At 41.8% G+C, this 14,391-nt stretch overlaps 1 protein-coding gene across 3 annotated transcripts in view; it reads right to left on the bottom strand.

The window, feature by feature from the left end:
• Window positions 1–1,582: 1,582 nt before the first annotated feature.
• Window positions 1,583–14,391, bottom strand: part of DENND5B (DENN domain containing 5B) — a 93,433-nt gene continuing 80,624 nt past the window's right edge. For all 3 annotated transcript variants that reach the window (XM_053407377.1, XM_053407379.1, XM_053407378.1), the window contains 7 exons: window positions 13,807–13,952; window positions 12,147–12,265; window positions 11,161–11,348; window positions 10,938–11,020; window positions 9,266–9,392; window positions 7,973–8,147; window positions 1,583–6,246 (listed from right to left, as the gene is read on the bottom strand). In XM_053407377.1, coding sequence (XP_053263352.1) covers window positions 6,063–6,246; window positions 7,973–8,147; window positions 9,266–9,392; window positions 10,938–11,020; window positions 11,161–11,348; window positions 12,147–12,265; window positions 13,807–13,952 — 1,022 coding nt within the window. In that variant the 3' untranslated portion in view covers window positions 1,583–6,062. The remainder of the gene's footprint in view (window positions 6,247–7,972; window positions 8,148–9,265; window positions 9,393–10,937; window positions 11,021–11,160; window positions 11,349–12,146; window positions 12,266–13,806; window positions 13,953–14,391) is intronic.

Below are 14,391 nucleotides of genomic sequence, written 5' to 3'. Positions count from 1 at the left end.
TGCATGCTAGTTACAGAAAACTACGGTATTATTGTAACTATAACATGGATAGGTAGGGTTTACATAAATTGTGAACAATTAACTGCAGAGATTTTCCTGTTGGCTTTTATTCTGGAACATGGAGTTCAGCCTAGTTACATTATGCTAAAAAAAATGAAATTCGGGCAGAAAAAGCAAATTTAATGCAACCATTAAAATCTAAACACCACTTTTTAAAGGCAATTGCACTTAGTAGGTAGCAGACCAATTCTACAAGCATCATCAGCTTAATGGAAAATTAGACAATAGTAAGACTGTGTTTAAATATTAGGCAGTCTTTTGGTCAACCAACCAGTCAAATATTACAAGAGTGCCAACCCTGAAGACTTGCAAATAAAATTCAAAGTGAGAAGTAATAGCAAAGCTAGGGTACAAGATGCCTTTTGTTCAGCTGGTATTACTTCTGCAATATTTTCCACTTTGGTCTGGGACAGACTACTTCACAAAAGTAGTAATTGGTAACAATACAACCAAACTTGCACTATGTCAATTAACAACTGTAATGGGAAGGAAATTACTGTCTCTATTCATGCCCAAATGGATTGTCTGCATTTGTGGACTATATGGAACTGGCGGAAATGACTGGCAGAAGGGAGAAGAGTTGGGGGAAGAAGATTGGAAGAAATGTAAAGACTATTTGCAGAAATATTGTAAAATTAATGAATGTTAAAATGATGCTGGATTGAAATTAAGCGGCCTTAGCAACAAGGTTAATAAGAAAATGTAAAAATGGATTGATAACAGATGAAAATATATAGTTATAATATGTTGAGATATAGAATTAAGATAAATGAAAGAGGGTAAGGATTTGCTGAATTAACTATGGGAACGGGAATACAAAAAAGGGAGGTGTGAGGAGATCAGGGAAATAAGCAAACGAAATTCAAGATATGAAAAAATTGATTTGTTTTTAATTTTTTCTATTTACTTTTTCTGTATTTTGTATCTTTTTCTCTATGTATTCTTTGTATTTTTCTTCCCTTTTTTCTCTTGTTTTTTTTATTTGGTAATTTTCTGCTTTTTGTAAAACTTCAATAAATATTTTATTAAAAAAATATAAAAAAAGGATTGTCTGCATTTGCCATTTTAACCCCTCCACCCTCTAAATATACCTGCCTATTGTTTCATATGCTGGCATCTTCCATTTTGTGTACATGACAAAGCCAGTGTAGATGTCGCTGTGACAGGAGTGCAAAGATGCCAGGCATATGGACTTGGGAGAACACATCTTTGAGACTCTGGACAGTAGAAAATGAACTTAATGGGGCTAAACGAGAAAAATAAATATTGACAGCATACCCCAATCCTTAAAAATAGTGTTGATGCTATACCTCCACAGTTCAGCCTATTAAATTCTACAAAGTATTTTTATTTTATTGGCCTTAATTAAAATAAAATATAATAACAATAATTTCCATAGCATCCTATACCCGCAGGTCTCAAGGTGGTTCACAAGATAAAATTACAATATAAAATCACAAAATACATAATCAAAATATAAACGGAAACAGCCAACCCCCCCAATGAAGCATCACATGACACATTGTTGTTCTCAGTTTTATTTGTAAATACCATTGCATGAAAAGCTGCATTTAATAGTAATCCAAACCCTGGAAAAAAACACCCACGTCAGTTTGTGATATGTATGCTAAAGTGCTTGAAATAACAATACTTTTACTGATATTCACTTCCTGAACATTATCCAGTCCTGATTAATTTATGAATAACGTGAAGATAAAACAGCAACATATTCTGAAGATATTTAAGGGTGGGGGGCAGAAGAAGTTCTTCAATAAACTCTGTCAGGTATATTTATACATTTCAAGTGTAATATACGACGTCTCCTTATGAGAAATGCACCTTCACTTGATTGGGAAGAGGAAAATCAATGTTAATTATGACACTGCACCACCTCTTAAAACTTGCTCTAAACAGAAAAAGCAGCTAACAGCCCCATCCCAAACATCTTTACTCAGAGATCAATCCCAGTTAAAAAAATAATGGCATTTACCTCCAAGTAAATGGGCTGCTAAAGTGTTAATTAGAAAGATGAAGTGGTGGGGTTTCCTCTGCTCTGAGACAACCACATTCTGGTTTGCCTCAAAGACCCATAAACTGTGTTACATTATTGATCTACTTTGCAATTCTACTTCATAGCTTCAAATGTTCTTACTATGTTAGCTTAGCAATGCTATAAAGAACATACAGTGCTTTGAGAGCTGCTATTCTTCAACACAGAATTTTTTCTTGATAAGTTACCAGAAAGCCTTAGTTGCCTTAAAAAGTTGGGTTTCTCAAAATCAACAAAAGCTCATTAATACTGATGTTCAAAAGGTACATTAAATTCCAGAGAACCACGACTACTAAAGTCTTCCTCACTCTTTTAAAGAAACTGGAACAGTTTCTTAAAACTGCAACAGGGGTGGGGAACCTGTTTCAAGTGATCAAAATTGTTTCTTAAACAAAAAAGTTGCACACAACAGGAATAAAACAAATGTAACGGAAGAACTGCACTCCTGAAGATGTCAAATAGAATTAATCTACCAGAGATCAATCTCATGCTTCAGAAATACCTTAAGGTTGTTATAATACTACACATTTATACAGTGCTTTATTGCCTAAAAGGAAACTTGACACCCAGAGAGTCCCTTTCACACCAGTTCCAATGAAATGCTTTACAGAAAGAAATTATATTGTGAAGCAAGACGTCCAGAACCACATGCTAGAGGTGGATAGAGACCCGCTGTGAATTTCAGGCAAAAAACCTTTTATCGGGTGTCCCTCTTTATCTGCATCAATGGTTATTTTCCCCATGTCATGAAATGAATGTCAAAGCAGAAAGGGGATAGTACAGAAAACCAGTAGATGCAAGATGGTAGTCAGTTAAGGAATCCAGGTCTCCAATTTGACTCAGATTCTTCTGGAATGAATGCAGCCATCCAAGTAACATATTGCTTTTTATTTACTGTCATTTAGTAAAACAAGACGTGGGACTTCATCCATGACTGGGGCCAGTTTTGAGACATGTAAAAGCAAAGCGCACTGATATCTGGACAATTCCTTTATTCTCCTGTTCGGTTCTGTACCAGATCCTCATTTTTCTTAGCTCAGTCTTCTTAGCTCTAGTACAAAGGAATTTTTCAGAAATATCAACAGGCAAAATATAGATAAAACTACAAACAATCCACCATTTGTTTCTTGAGAAAAACGGGAGTGAAGGCCAAATTGTATTGGCTATCTGGAAATTACAGGAAAACGAGGAAGGATCAAATATATCTAGTAACTGTACATACTTGGATTTCCAATGCAATAACCATTTCTCTTCTAACTAGAGCAGAGTAAATGAAAAGGAATGAAAGATCAAATAACTTCTCCAGTTTTTAATGGGGTTGCATGTTACTCCACAAAACAGTTAGCTCTGGAAATATTTAAAATCATGTCCGAGATTGCAGGAACATGTCTTCCATCAACATCGGACTGGGGTTACTTAGTGAGGTAAATACATGGTTAGGGTAAAAAGGAAGCTGGTTTTGCTTGAGGATTATCTGGAAATTTCTCCCCACCCCCAAATATGTGCTCTGAAATTTTGGTGAATATTTTCAAATGCATTCATGTTTCATAGTTATGTTGCCAGGGCAAATTTCATGCATTGGGATTCATGTGCTATTTCAGCAAATGTTGTGGCCAAAGGTACCACCTAACTTTTCAAGGGAGCAGAGGTATTGGTGAAATATCTTGATGCGTGCAAGCCACTTGTTGGCTCAGAATCTTCTTACGGTTTATGGTTAACATTCCCAGCTTTCTGCTCTTTTTTTGGATAACAAATTCACAGGTGAAGGGCCTTTGGAGGTCCCAGGTATCATTGCCAGAAAAAGGGTGGAAAGACACATTGCACATCAAAATACAGGGTTCTGAAAGTCAGGGCTGCTGCTGAAGTACAAATTGGCAGCAGTTCTTCCATCCACCATGTTCTCCCACAAATCCCTTCCCTGCCATTTTTCCTCGACTTGTGTGCAGGATGCAAGTTTCTAATAGAAGCAACTCTCTGCCATTTCTCCCTTGCAAATGCCCCTCTCCCTCTGCCACTTTGCACACTGATGGCAAACCCCAGCCTTGGAAGCCCTGTGTTTGTCACTGAACATACTGTCTCACCCTTAATATCACGCCCTAAGAGAATTCCCTGTCAGCGTACTACTTAGGAATATAATCTGTTTAATGAAATGAATAGAGGCTTTGCGCACTATTCTCCTGGCTGGTTTCTTTCCCAAATACAGTGTATTTTGCTTTCTGGGTTTTCCACCTGCTTCAGTCTTAAGGGGCCCTCTCTCTTGGACTCTCTCAGTTGAGGGTGGGGGAATAGAATATTATATGATACATCTGCTATCTGTGCTGCCTCACTATCCAGTACTAACTTTTGCAGAATATTACTTAAATTGGTCTGCTTAAAGCAACTTGTTTTGCTTCTCAAAATATTGCATCTATCCACTTGTCAGGATAGCCTCTAGATTTGGGTATCTGTTGCCTCTGCACAAAACCAAGGGGTGCCTTACATTACGAGGTGCACAAACCGCTGTTCCAGTGGGATGCTTTCACATGCCACTGTGGCATCACAGCAATGCTGAGTTCACACAGGAGGAGCCGACATGCAGCTACTTCCCTGTGCCACCATTGCTCCCAGGTAGGGCTACGCTGGTACCATTGCCAAGCCCTCCCATGCACCTACTGGCTTCCTCTGTTACCCGAGTGCCATGGAAAGGAGAAATGCTGAAGTAGCTACTGGACCACTAAGGCAATGTAAGCATCATCCCTTAGGGGAGCCTTTACCTAACTGCATGGGAGGTTATTTCTACATGGCTACTCCACACATCCTGGTCGTCTTGCCTAGAGAACCTTGCTATACATGGACCCTTTCTGTTTACATGGGAAGAGTTGTAGCATTAAAAGGTTATAAGCAGCCTCCCATTGGAGTAAGACAGTTGCAGGGCAGGGAGGCTGCTGACATTTTAAACCTTCCAAAACAATCATGCAGAAAATGTTTGTGATAAGAGATTGCCTTCCTCTCCCCTTTCAAATGTCTCCTGAAGCAGGTGTTGCAACAGAACTCCAAACTCCAAATGGGGAGTGAGGGGAAAGGAGAGAGGGAGAGAGGGAGAGAGGGAGCGAGGGAGCGAGGGAGAGAGAGAGAGAGAGAGAGAGAGAGGGAGAGTTGAAAGGCCAGTTAACCACTCAACGCTCTAGTACAGCTTTTCTCCTCTTTTTGTAATCCAGTGGATCCCTGTTCAAAGCACAAGAACTTCTCATGTCCAGTGTGAAGACTTTCCTTTGCACCACTTGCACTGACTGACAAAAGTCAGGGAGGGGATCCAGAATCCTATGATTCACAGCTTATTGGATGCACACAAACAAAGGTTTGGATCTAAACGGAATAACGAGACCCCCCGACACATACAGGGAACAGAGCAAACAATATACATTCACAAGAAGAATACAGCAGTGGCTACCCCAGAGAGTCTTCAGTTGTTCCTCTGCAATATGCAAAAAAGCCCCCCGCGCTACGTTTGTACAATATTTACAGATGGAGTGGCTTTTTCCCATACTTGCAAGAGATGCTTCCCTCCTTCACCCAACCCTATAAAGTTGTTTTAGGCTACATTTCCTTCCCTCCCCCAACCCCAAAAACACTGATTCTAAGAAAAGTTCCATATTGGTAATATTTCTGAAGTAAGGTAGCCTATTTACACACATTGAACACACGAAAATACTCTATTTTATACTAAACCTCTGGTTTGAAAACTACAATACTGCAGCGTAGCTTGTTTGCGGCTTTGGGGCAGACCAGTAAGGAAACTACACAAGCAAAGAATCTGCCCACAACCCCTACTCTCACCTATCAACAAGCTGTTTTTTGAAACACACAGTGGGGCAATACCAGCAGCATTTGCATTTTAACAGATCCATCCTCTCCCAAATTCAACATTTGCCTGGGAGAAGAGAGAGGCAGAGCGCGTCTGCAAAGCCATACACTACACATCCACCCCTTTGACGAGTGACCCTTCCAAGACAATGCTGAAGTCCTGCAATGTCTGTAGGACTCTGATGAGAGAATTCACCATCATGCGGTCACGCAGGAGAGCGTTCTCTTCGTACATCCGAGTGATGGCTGGGCACTCCGCCAGTAAGGGAATCCACTGTGGGATGAAGTGATCCCTGCAGAAGAAATTGTATCATCAACCAATTTATGGTACATCCATATACTTTATGCAGACATAACATTTAATTAAGGGTTTCCTTCCTTTCTTCCACTGCAAATCCCTCAACCATTATTACAGATGGGCAGCCAGACAGGGCCCAAAGCCATGGTTTGATGCAGTGCTTCCAACAACCGTTTTCATTAACCATGGTAAGCTTAATCTCCATTGCAAACCACTGTTCAGGCACTTTCCCCAACCTCTCGAGTCTTTGTGCAAGGTGAAAAGCAAGCCTTGTTGGTATCTCCCAAAAAGTTTAACTTGAGAAGCCAAACGATGCTTTCACAGCACACTGGCATATTAAACCAGGGTTACAGCAACCAACACAGATGAGAGCAGCGGTACTTTTAAAGATGCTTTGCTAGGTAATTACTTGCAGAATGTTGGTTTTGTTGGAAGCTACATGGTAATATCAGTGAATCACAGAATCATGGAATTGTAGAGTTGGAAGGAACCACGAGGGTTATCTAGTTCAATTCCTTACAATGCAGGAATCTTTTTGAAGAAGCATTTAAAATCATTGTATCCTATCCCACTAAGACCGGAATGGCGAAGCTGTGGCCTTTCAGCTGTTGGATTGCAGCTCCCATCAGTCTCAGAACAGCCAGGAATACAGGATTATGGGAGCTGGAGTCCAGAAGCATCTGAAAGGCCACAGGTTCCCCAAACTTGCGCTAAGAGTTCCCAAAAGTAGCACCTGAAAACATCGGGCTAGAAAAGAGATCATGAGGAAAGAACAGCGGAAAGCAAAACTGAAAGTAATCACGCAGCAGCGGCTGCTAAGAGCACTTGCACATTTTTCCAAATCAGAGGATAATATTTGATGTTTGATTCAGCCTCTGAAAATTACGTTGAATGTGGCCAAACAATGGATGGGATCTGAAGGGCTCAATTGCTGAGTTGCAGACCCATTTCACTTGCATTATTGTTGCCTCAAAACAGATGGCCTGTTTCAAAAAGAAATCAAATGCCACGGAGAAGCAAGGAACAAGTTATTTGTGTCAGTGTCAGAAAGACACATCTCCAAGAAATCAGAGTGTTTAACTGCTGATTCTCCCAGTGTAATGAAACTGTTTGTTGAGGACGCTATCTTGCTCATGCAAAGTGGCTGAAGCTGGCAACAAGAGAGATCAGCATCTTTTGTGAACTGGGTGGGTACCTTTGGATGAATCAGAAGCCCCTGAGACATAGACTGTAAACTGCTCTGTGATTCTTGGATGATAGGCAGTATAAATTTAATAAATAAAATAATATAATGTATCTGTTGTATGGACTGAGAGAGATGGTTGTCAATTAACATACATTTCCTAATAATCTGTGCACATCATATAAAAGGCAAAATTGCTATTTTACAGCTAGTTTACAGTAAGTGCTATAGCAGCTTCCGGTAGCTGCCAGAAATCTGCTCAAATATCCAGACTAAAGAACTCAAAAGAGATCTAACAAATGTATACAGAGGAGGAGCTTAAAAATAGATTCCAGTCAAAAATATTAGAGGTATTACTGGGAAAATCCTGGCTCCAAAAGCCAGCTTCTAATGATGCCACCGTGATTTTGGGCAAGCCACATGCAGTCTCAGTTGCCCATTTTGAGTTGCCCATGACCTCAGAGTGTTGCTAAGGAAGAGAACAGCTTTGGAGACTTTTGCATCTTAGAAGACATTTGTGAGCAAACGACATACGTACCGAGTTCCAAGGCAAACAAGAATTTGGAATTTGCCGTCCTTCCCTATGTTCCGTGGTGCCGTATTGATGGCATTTACATAGTGGCAAAATGTTTTGCAGGAGGATTTTTGAAGAAGAACATCCTCTTCATTGTCCCCAAGCTGGTCGGTGGTCTCAAAGTAGGCAACTGCCTTTTCTGAAGGTGGATGGTGGGGTAGGAGGAGAGAGAGGGGGAGAGAGAGAGAGAACAAAAGCTCACTGAATGTAGAATGCAAATAATCTCTCAGCCCTTTCAACCTGCCATTTTGTTGAGTGACACCCTTCAGAAGCTAGGATTCACAGTAACACATAGCACTGAAGCTATGTAACTAGGGGCAGGGCTGTATTTGTGCTTTTAAAAAGTATTAAACTTTTAAGAACACCCAGCTTGATCCAAAACCTGCACCACGAAAAACAATTCTGTATCAGTTGTGCAAGTTGAGTGTGATTGCACAACTTCTTCAGTAACTAAGCGTTTAGAAGCCACAGATTCATGGCAATTAGGACTTTGAAATTACTATTATATGAGGAACAGTTAAAGTAACCATTTTGTCATTATGTCTGAAGTGATTTCCTGAGTGACAATTTGGCCTAGGCAGTTCCAGAATCACAGCTAATTTATTGCCTCAGAGTGCATTCCTAACACATTAACACACAGTATCCATGAATTCAGAGGTAATGACTGCCTTGAAGGCATTTCGCACATTCTGTTGCTTTACACTGTCTTGCAAGTTAAGGGTCACTTGGCAAATACAGGCCTGTTCAAACAAAGGAAGATATGGACCTGCCTAGAAAAATCCAATTTTCATTGCATATGGAATGTCTCTGTGAATTTCAGGGAGTGGCAGCTGTGGTGTGGGAAGTAGCAAAGGCAACTATGTGTGCCATTTCCTTTCCCATTTAAAATCTTACCAGTGTGGCAAGATACCTGTCCATCAAGAAGCATGACCCACACTATGAAAGCAATGTGAGAATAAGGCAAGAGATGGTACAAGACTTTCCCCCTCTTTCTGAGCTGTTTATTACTTTAAAAGCAAAACAAAGTAATTGCCAGTTTGCTAGTCTGTTAGTAGCTCTCCCACTTGTTGACCAAGGTGGACTATTCCACATTGTCCAATGGTCTAACAGTAGGGCTGGCCAAATGGTTCTCTCAGCAAGCAGCCACCAGTTAGAGATGGGTGGCATTCAATTTCACCAGAATGACATGAAGTCCAAACGTGTGGGCTTCAGGAAATTGGGCCCATAAACCCCAATGGAACTGAATGTGCCAATTACCTATGAAGTCCCAGATGAAGACATTCTTATGGAAGATACGAGCAGACTTGAAACCATGGTGGAAGACCTGCTCCAGTGCTGCAACCAGACCATTTTCTCCACACAAGAGAACAGTGAGGCTTCCCCTCTACAGAAAGAGAAATAATGGTTGTGAACACTGGCATACCAACACAAGCTACTTCTGACCCCCCCCCCCAGCTACGGATGCTTTTTAATCAGCTTTCAAGACTTGTTATGATGAGCGCAACTTGGTTTTCCATGTCTGCACCTTAGGTGATCTGGGTTCAGAGATGGGGCACTTGTGAACTGCAAAAGCTGCATTTCATGAGTCAGTTTTGGAGCCAGTAGATACCAGGGTGAGGGAGAGCGTTGTTGCTGATGCAGCTCCCTTTCCGAATACTTGAGAGATTTACTCTGCTGCAAGGGCTAAGAAGATAACGACAGGCAAGAACAACTGGCACTGCCCCAGATTCTTTATTCCTCATATATACTAATAACAACCACAGTATTCTGAGTACTGGTCACCGTTTAGCCAAAATTACACCACCCAATCACAGGAGAAAGATGTCAGTGGACTTGGGGGAACCTTGAGTTTGCAGAAGTACACAAAAAATACCCCTCTTTACAAAGCATCAGGGTGACTGGGAGGAGGGGTGCTGGGATATCAAATAGCCCAGTATGGACTGACCGTGCTCAGTGACCACAAGATGCTAACTGGGTGGGTTTGCTGGGGGCAGATAGAGGGGATGGAATACACGACTGATCTACACCAAACATTTAAAGTGAATTCAGTACCCATTTAAAGCCCACAACTTCTCCCAAAAAGTGGGGGAGCTGTAGTCCCCCCCCCCGACCTACAATTTCCAATACTCTTTACAAACTACAGTTCCCAGGATTCCTTGGGGGAAGTCATGGGGTTTTAAAGTGCACTGGATGTGTTTTAAACATGTGGTGTTGATCTGCCCAGAGATATGGAGGAAGGCATGAATGAAAACAGTGAGCAGATCCAATCCACACTTCCAACGTTTTGTTGCAGGAGCTACTTGCATGTTCTTCTAATTGAGAAAGAAGGATCTAGAGTTGGGTAGAGATTTGCTACAGCAGTGAGCTATGGCCAAGTCACTGCCTGTTCATCTCTGTGCTGCAAAAGTTGCTTTATGAAGTCTACATCCCATTTGCTCACATGGGAACAAATATCTGAACATCATGTCAAATGCTGGGGTTGTTAAATTCTGCTTTTCCTTTTCTGTAATCTAGTTGGCCTGCTTTTTAAACTTTGAATGGATTCAGAAACCCTTTGCATCCACTGCAAATATTGTGGGCAAAAACAATGTGGTCCTGAACTGCTTGAAAGACAGATACCATCTTAATTTCATGCTTTCCACCAGGAAACTCTGAACACATTTATAAAAAAGAGTGGGGTGGTAATGGCAGTTGCTGAATGTCTGCTTCAAGAGCAGGATCACTTAACAAACAATGAGCAGTTAGGTGATGAACTCCAAAGCTTGCCACAATGATGAATCTGAATCCAGAAATTTTGTAATGTTATAATTTGATCAAGATTCTGCGCCTCTTCCACATAACCCTCTTGTCACCCCAGCAGCCAGTGGAAGAGGTTTGCTAACATCCCCTTTGCAAACATTAATATAATTGCAATTGTTTGAGAAGGTACCTCTTTTTCAGGTTTGTGGAAATGCTTCACAATATTGTTCACAGCCTCCCCAATCCCCTCCTGGATCTGTCCTGCATTGGGTTCTGCAGAAAAAAGGAGCGGGGGGGGGGGGGGAGAAAGGAGGGCAGAATTCAGTCTCAAGAGATTCGAAGGTTCAAATGATAAAAGGGAATTGTTAAAAATGTCATCATTGATGGTGTTACCGCAAGAAGTTATGTCTTACTTGTATTTTTCCCGGTGAGAGAAGTGATACTCAATCTCCGGGCTGTCGTTGGGGATTTCTGTTGAGGTGGGGTTCGGCACTGCTTCCCGAGATCTTCATCCGATGCTGTTGAAAGCAACTCTCCTATGAGAATCCTCTCCAGGCTACCATCATCAACACCCTTCCCCAACCATCTTCCACATGGGAACCTAAGGGGTCACAAAATGGAGTTGGAACTGGCTTCAGTGTTCTAGTCAGAAAGGTATGATTATGAGGAACGGCTAAGGGAGCTGGGCATGTTTAGCCTGGAGAAGAGGAGGTTAAGGGGTGATATGATAGCCATGTTCAAATATATAAAAGGATGACACATAGAGGAGGGAGAAAGGTTGTTTTCTGCTGCTCCAGAGAAGCCGACACGGAGCAATGGATCCAAACTACAAGAAAGAAGATTCCACCTAAACATTAGGAAGAACTTCCTGACAGTAAGAGCTGTTCGACAGTGGAATTTGCTGCCAAGGAGTGTGGTGGAGTCTCCTTCTTTGGAGGTCTTTAAGCAGAGGCTTGACAACCATATGTCAGGAGTGCTCTGATGGTGTTTCCTGCTTGGCAGGGGGTTGGACTCGATGGCCCTTGTGGTCTCTTCCAACTCTATGATTCTATGTATAACCACATAAGCTCTAACGTACAGTTAAACCCCAAGTTTGGGGATTTCTTGTTGCATCAGTTCATATGAATGGGGTCACTGTAGGGCTAGGGTAATCCCACATTAAAAAAACTTGTGAACTAATTTGCAAGTATGATTAAGACTGCAGTCTTATACCCACTTACCTGGGAGTAAGCCCCATAGAATTCAATGGGACTTACTTTACTTTTGAGTAGACATGTATCTGCAAAGCAGTAAGTGAAAGTGATCGTATTCATATATTTAGCATCTCAACTTTAAATAAGATAGAGTTTAGCCTTGCTTGCCTTTAATATAATGTTTTCCTTCACTCTTCCAGACTTACTTGTAAGTGTGCCCTGTGATTTCATTCCTGACCATGACACAATCCACCAGCCATTTGGCTAACAGTCCTGAGTTGTCATGACCTATCTGAACAGTAGTTAGCTTCCCCAAGTTCTGACACTGAAAAGAGAAAAGGACAAGCTTAATTACTTTTAGTATAAACACAACCAAAATCACCCCATTTTATTTCATTTCTCAAATCAGGCAGCAAAATATGGCAGCCTTTGCTCCCTCAGAGCGGTCTCTATAGTTCAAAGCCCCTGGATGTATATTGCAGATGATCCAAGCATAACTAAATGTTATAATCAGACCAAATGCGATCTGGTCCACATATGAATCTTCTTAACTTAAAAGACTGCAATATCAAGCAATGACCTATAAGTGTGTGAATGAACCACTGCTGATCTAACAGCACAGATACAATGCTCATTTCAGCCTTATGTATGTCAAACACAAGCATATAAACCCAAAGACTCTAAAGCAACATACATAATTCTGTCCCCCACTCATTTTATCCTCATAACAACCTTTGTGAGCTAGGTTAGGCTGAGAGATAGTGACTTGGCACAAGATCAAACAGTGTGTTTCATAGCCAAGTAATCATCATCTAATTTGGGGGCCCTACACCCTGCTGCCCTACACACCTCTGGTAAACAAGGACATACCAAAATGAGCTTGATAAATGTGAGCTGAGTCAAGAGGCAACTCACCACATGAGCCATAGCTGCTCTGCTAGATTTCTAGAAGACAGATTGCTGTTGCTTCTCAGGAGGGAGAGGGGAGGCCAGCACGGTACAAATGTACCTGGTGAGGCACTTCTGACCATGGCCAAATGCCATGCACCAAGCAGGGATCACGCACTATCAGCTGTGATGGGGGAAAAACTCCTTGTACTCTCAGGGAACTCAGCCTCTTTTATTATGAAAATTGGTGCCGCAATACAATACCAGCCACCATCACAAAACGAAGCTCCGTGTGAGCCCTTAATCATTTCCAGTGTTTATAACTCTCAATGAAAACATAATGGGTCCCCAAAGAATCACGAGAGTGCGCCATCTTATGAGCAATGCAGAGAAATGGCGATCTCTTCGCCAAGCATTATCCTTACTGAGCTTTTAAAAAGGAAAGTGACAAGGAGCTATAAAGCTTCCCTGTTCCCCGAGAGACCAGAATATATTGTGGTTGTCTATCAGAGAGCAAAGCAGGCTCCCTTTTGCAGCAAAAAGCTCCATGCTTTTGCTGGTCATCAAGTTATATCTGCAGGCTTTTAAAAAGCACCACTGGGTGCTGCTTAAAATTCTACCCATGTCGCAATTTTAAACCAGGCTTTTCTGACAGCAGCAGCAACCAACATCTGAAAACAGGGCGGAAGTGCAATGCACTAAACCAGGGGTCAGCAACCTTTTTCAGCCATGGGCTGGTCCACTGTCCCGCAGACTTTGTGGTTGGCCAGACTATTTTTTTTTTCTGGGGGGGGGGGGGGAAATGAACCAGTTCCTATGCCCCACAAATAACTCAGAGATGCATTTTAAATAAAAGCACACATTCTACTCATGTAAAAACAGGCTGATTCCAGGACCATCCGCGGGACGGATTGAGAAGGCAATTGGGCTGCATCCGGCCCCCGGGCCTTAGGTTCCCTTCTCCTGCACGAAACTCACCTCAAATGTCATTTCTAAAAGGTTCTTTGGGATCTGCATTATTCCAGTATCTCCCAGTTCTCCCGAAACACAAATCCATGGGTTTGACGTGGTGATTGCATTGCTGAGTTTTTTAATGGGGATTATCACCGTCCTATATGGAATCACTGCAAATAGCAAAGAAAGAACATTGAAAAGGGTGGCTTCATATTATAAATTCAGTACTGCAGGCGCACTAGGAACAACACTGTTGCTACTAAATATGTAGCAGGATGCATACATCAAGGTTGTTTTGTTTTTTTAAGCGAACAGTGTCATTTGCAGAGATAGGCTGACTGGGCTGACTGGGATCTCCGGGTAAATCTCTGGGATTTGCAGTAGATCAGCAGGGAATTCCAACTCCCTGTTGTTAAGCAACAACTTTTTAAATGAAAACACATTCCTGGGTTCAGAAGCACTTGGAAGCGCCCCGTATCTCTGCTCTTCTTTGTAAGCCAACACTTTGCCCTTGGCTCCTGCAGGTTTAATCCTCTTCCCTCGCTTCTCTCTCTGCAGCTGCTTTTTGCATTTTAAAGGGAAGCCTCCACTGGCAACAATGGAGCCTCC

This window comes from Podarcis raffonei, chromosome 10 (genome assembly GCF_027172205.1).
Source record: "Podarcis raffonei isolate rPodRaf1 chromosome 10, rPodRaf1.pri, whole genome shotgun sequence".
Classification (NCBI taxonomy): domain Eukaryota; kingdom Metazoa; phylum Chordata; class Lepidosauria; order Squamata; family Lacertidae; genus Podarcis; species Podarcis raffonei.
This window is presented reverse-complemented; position numbering and strand designations above follow the sequence as displayed.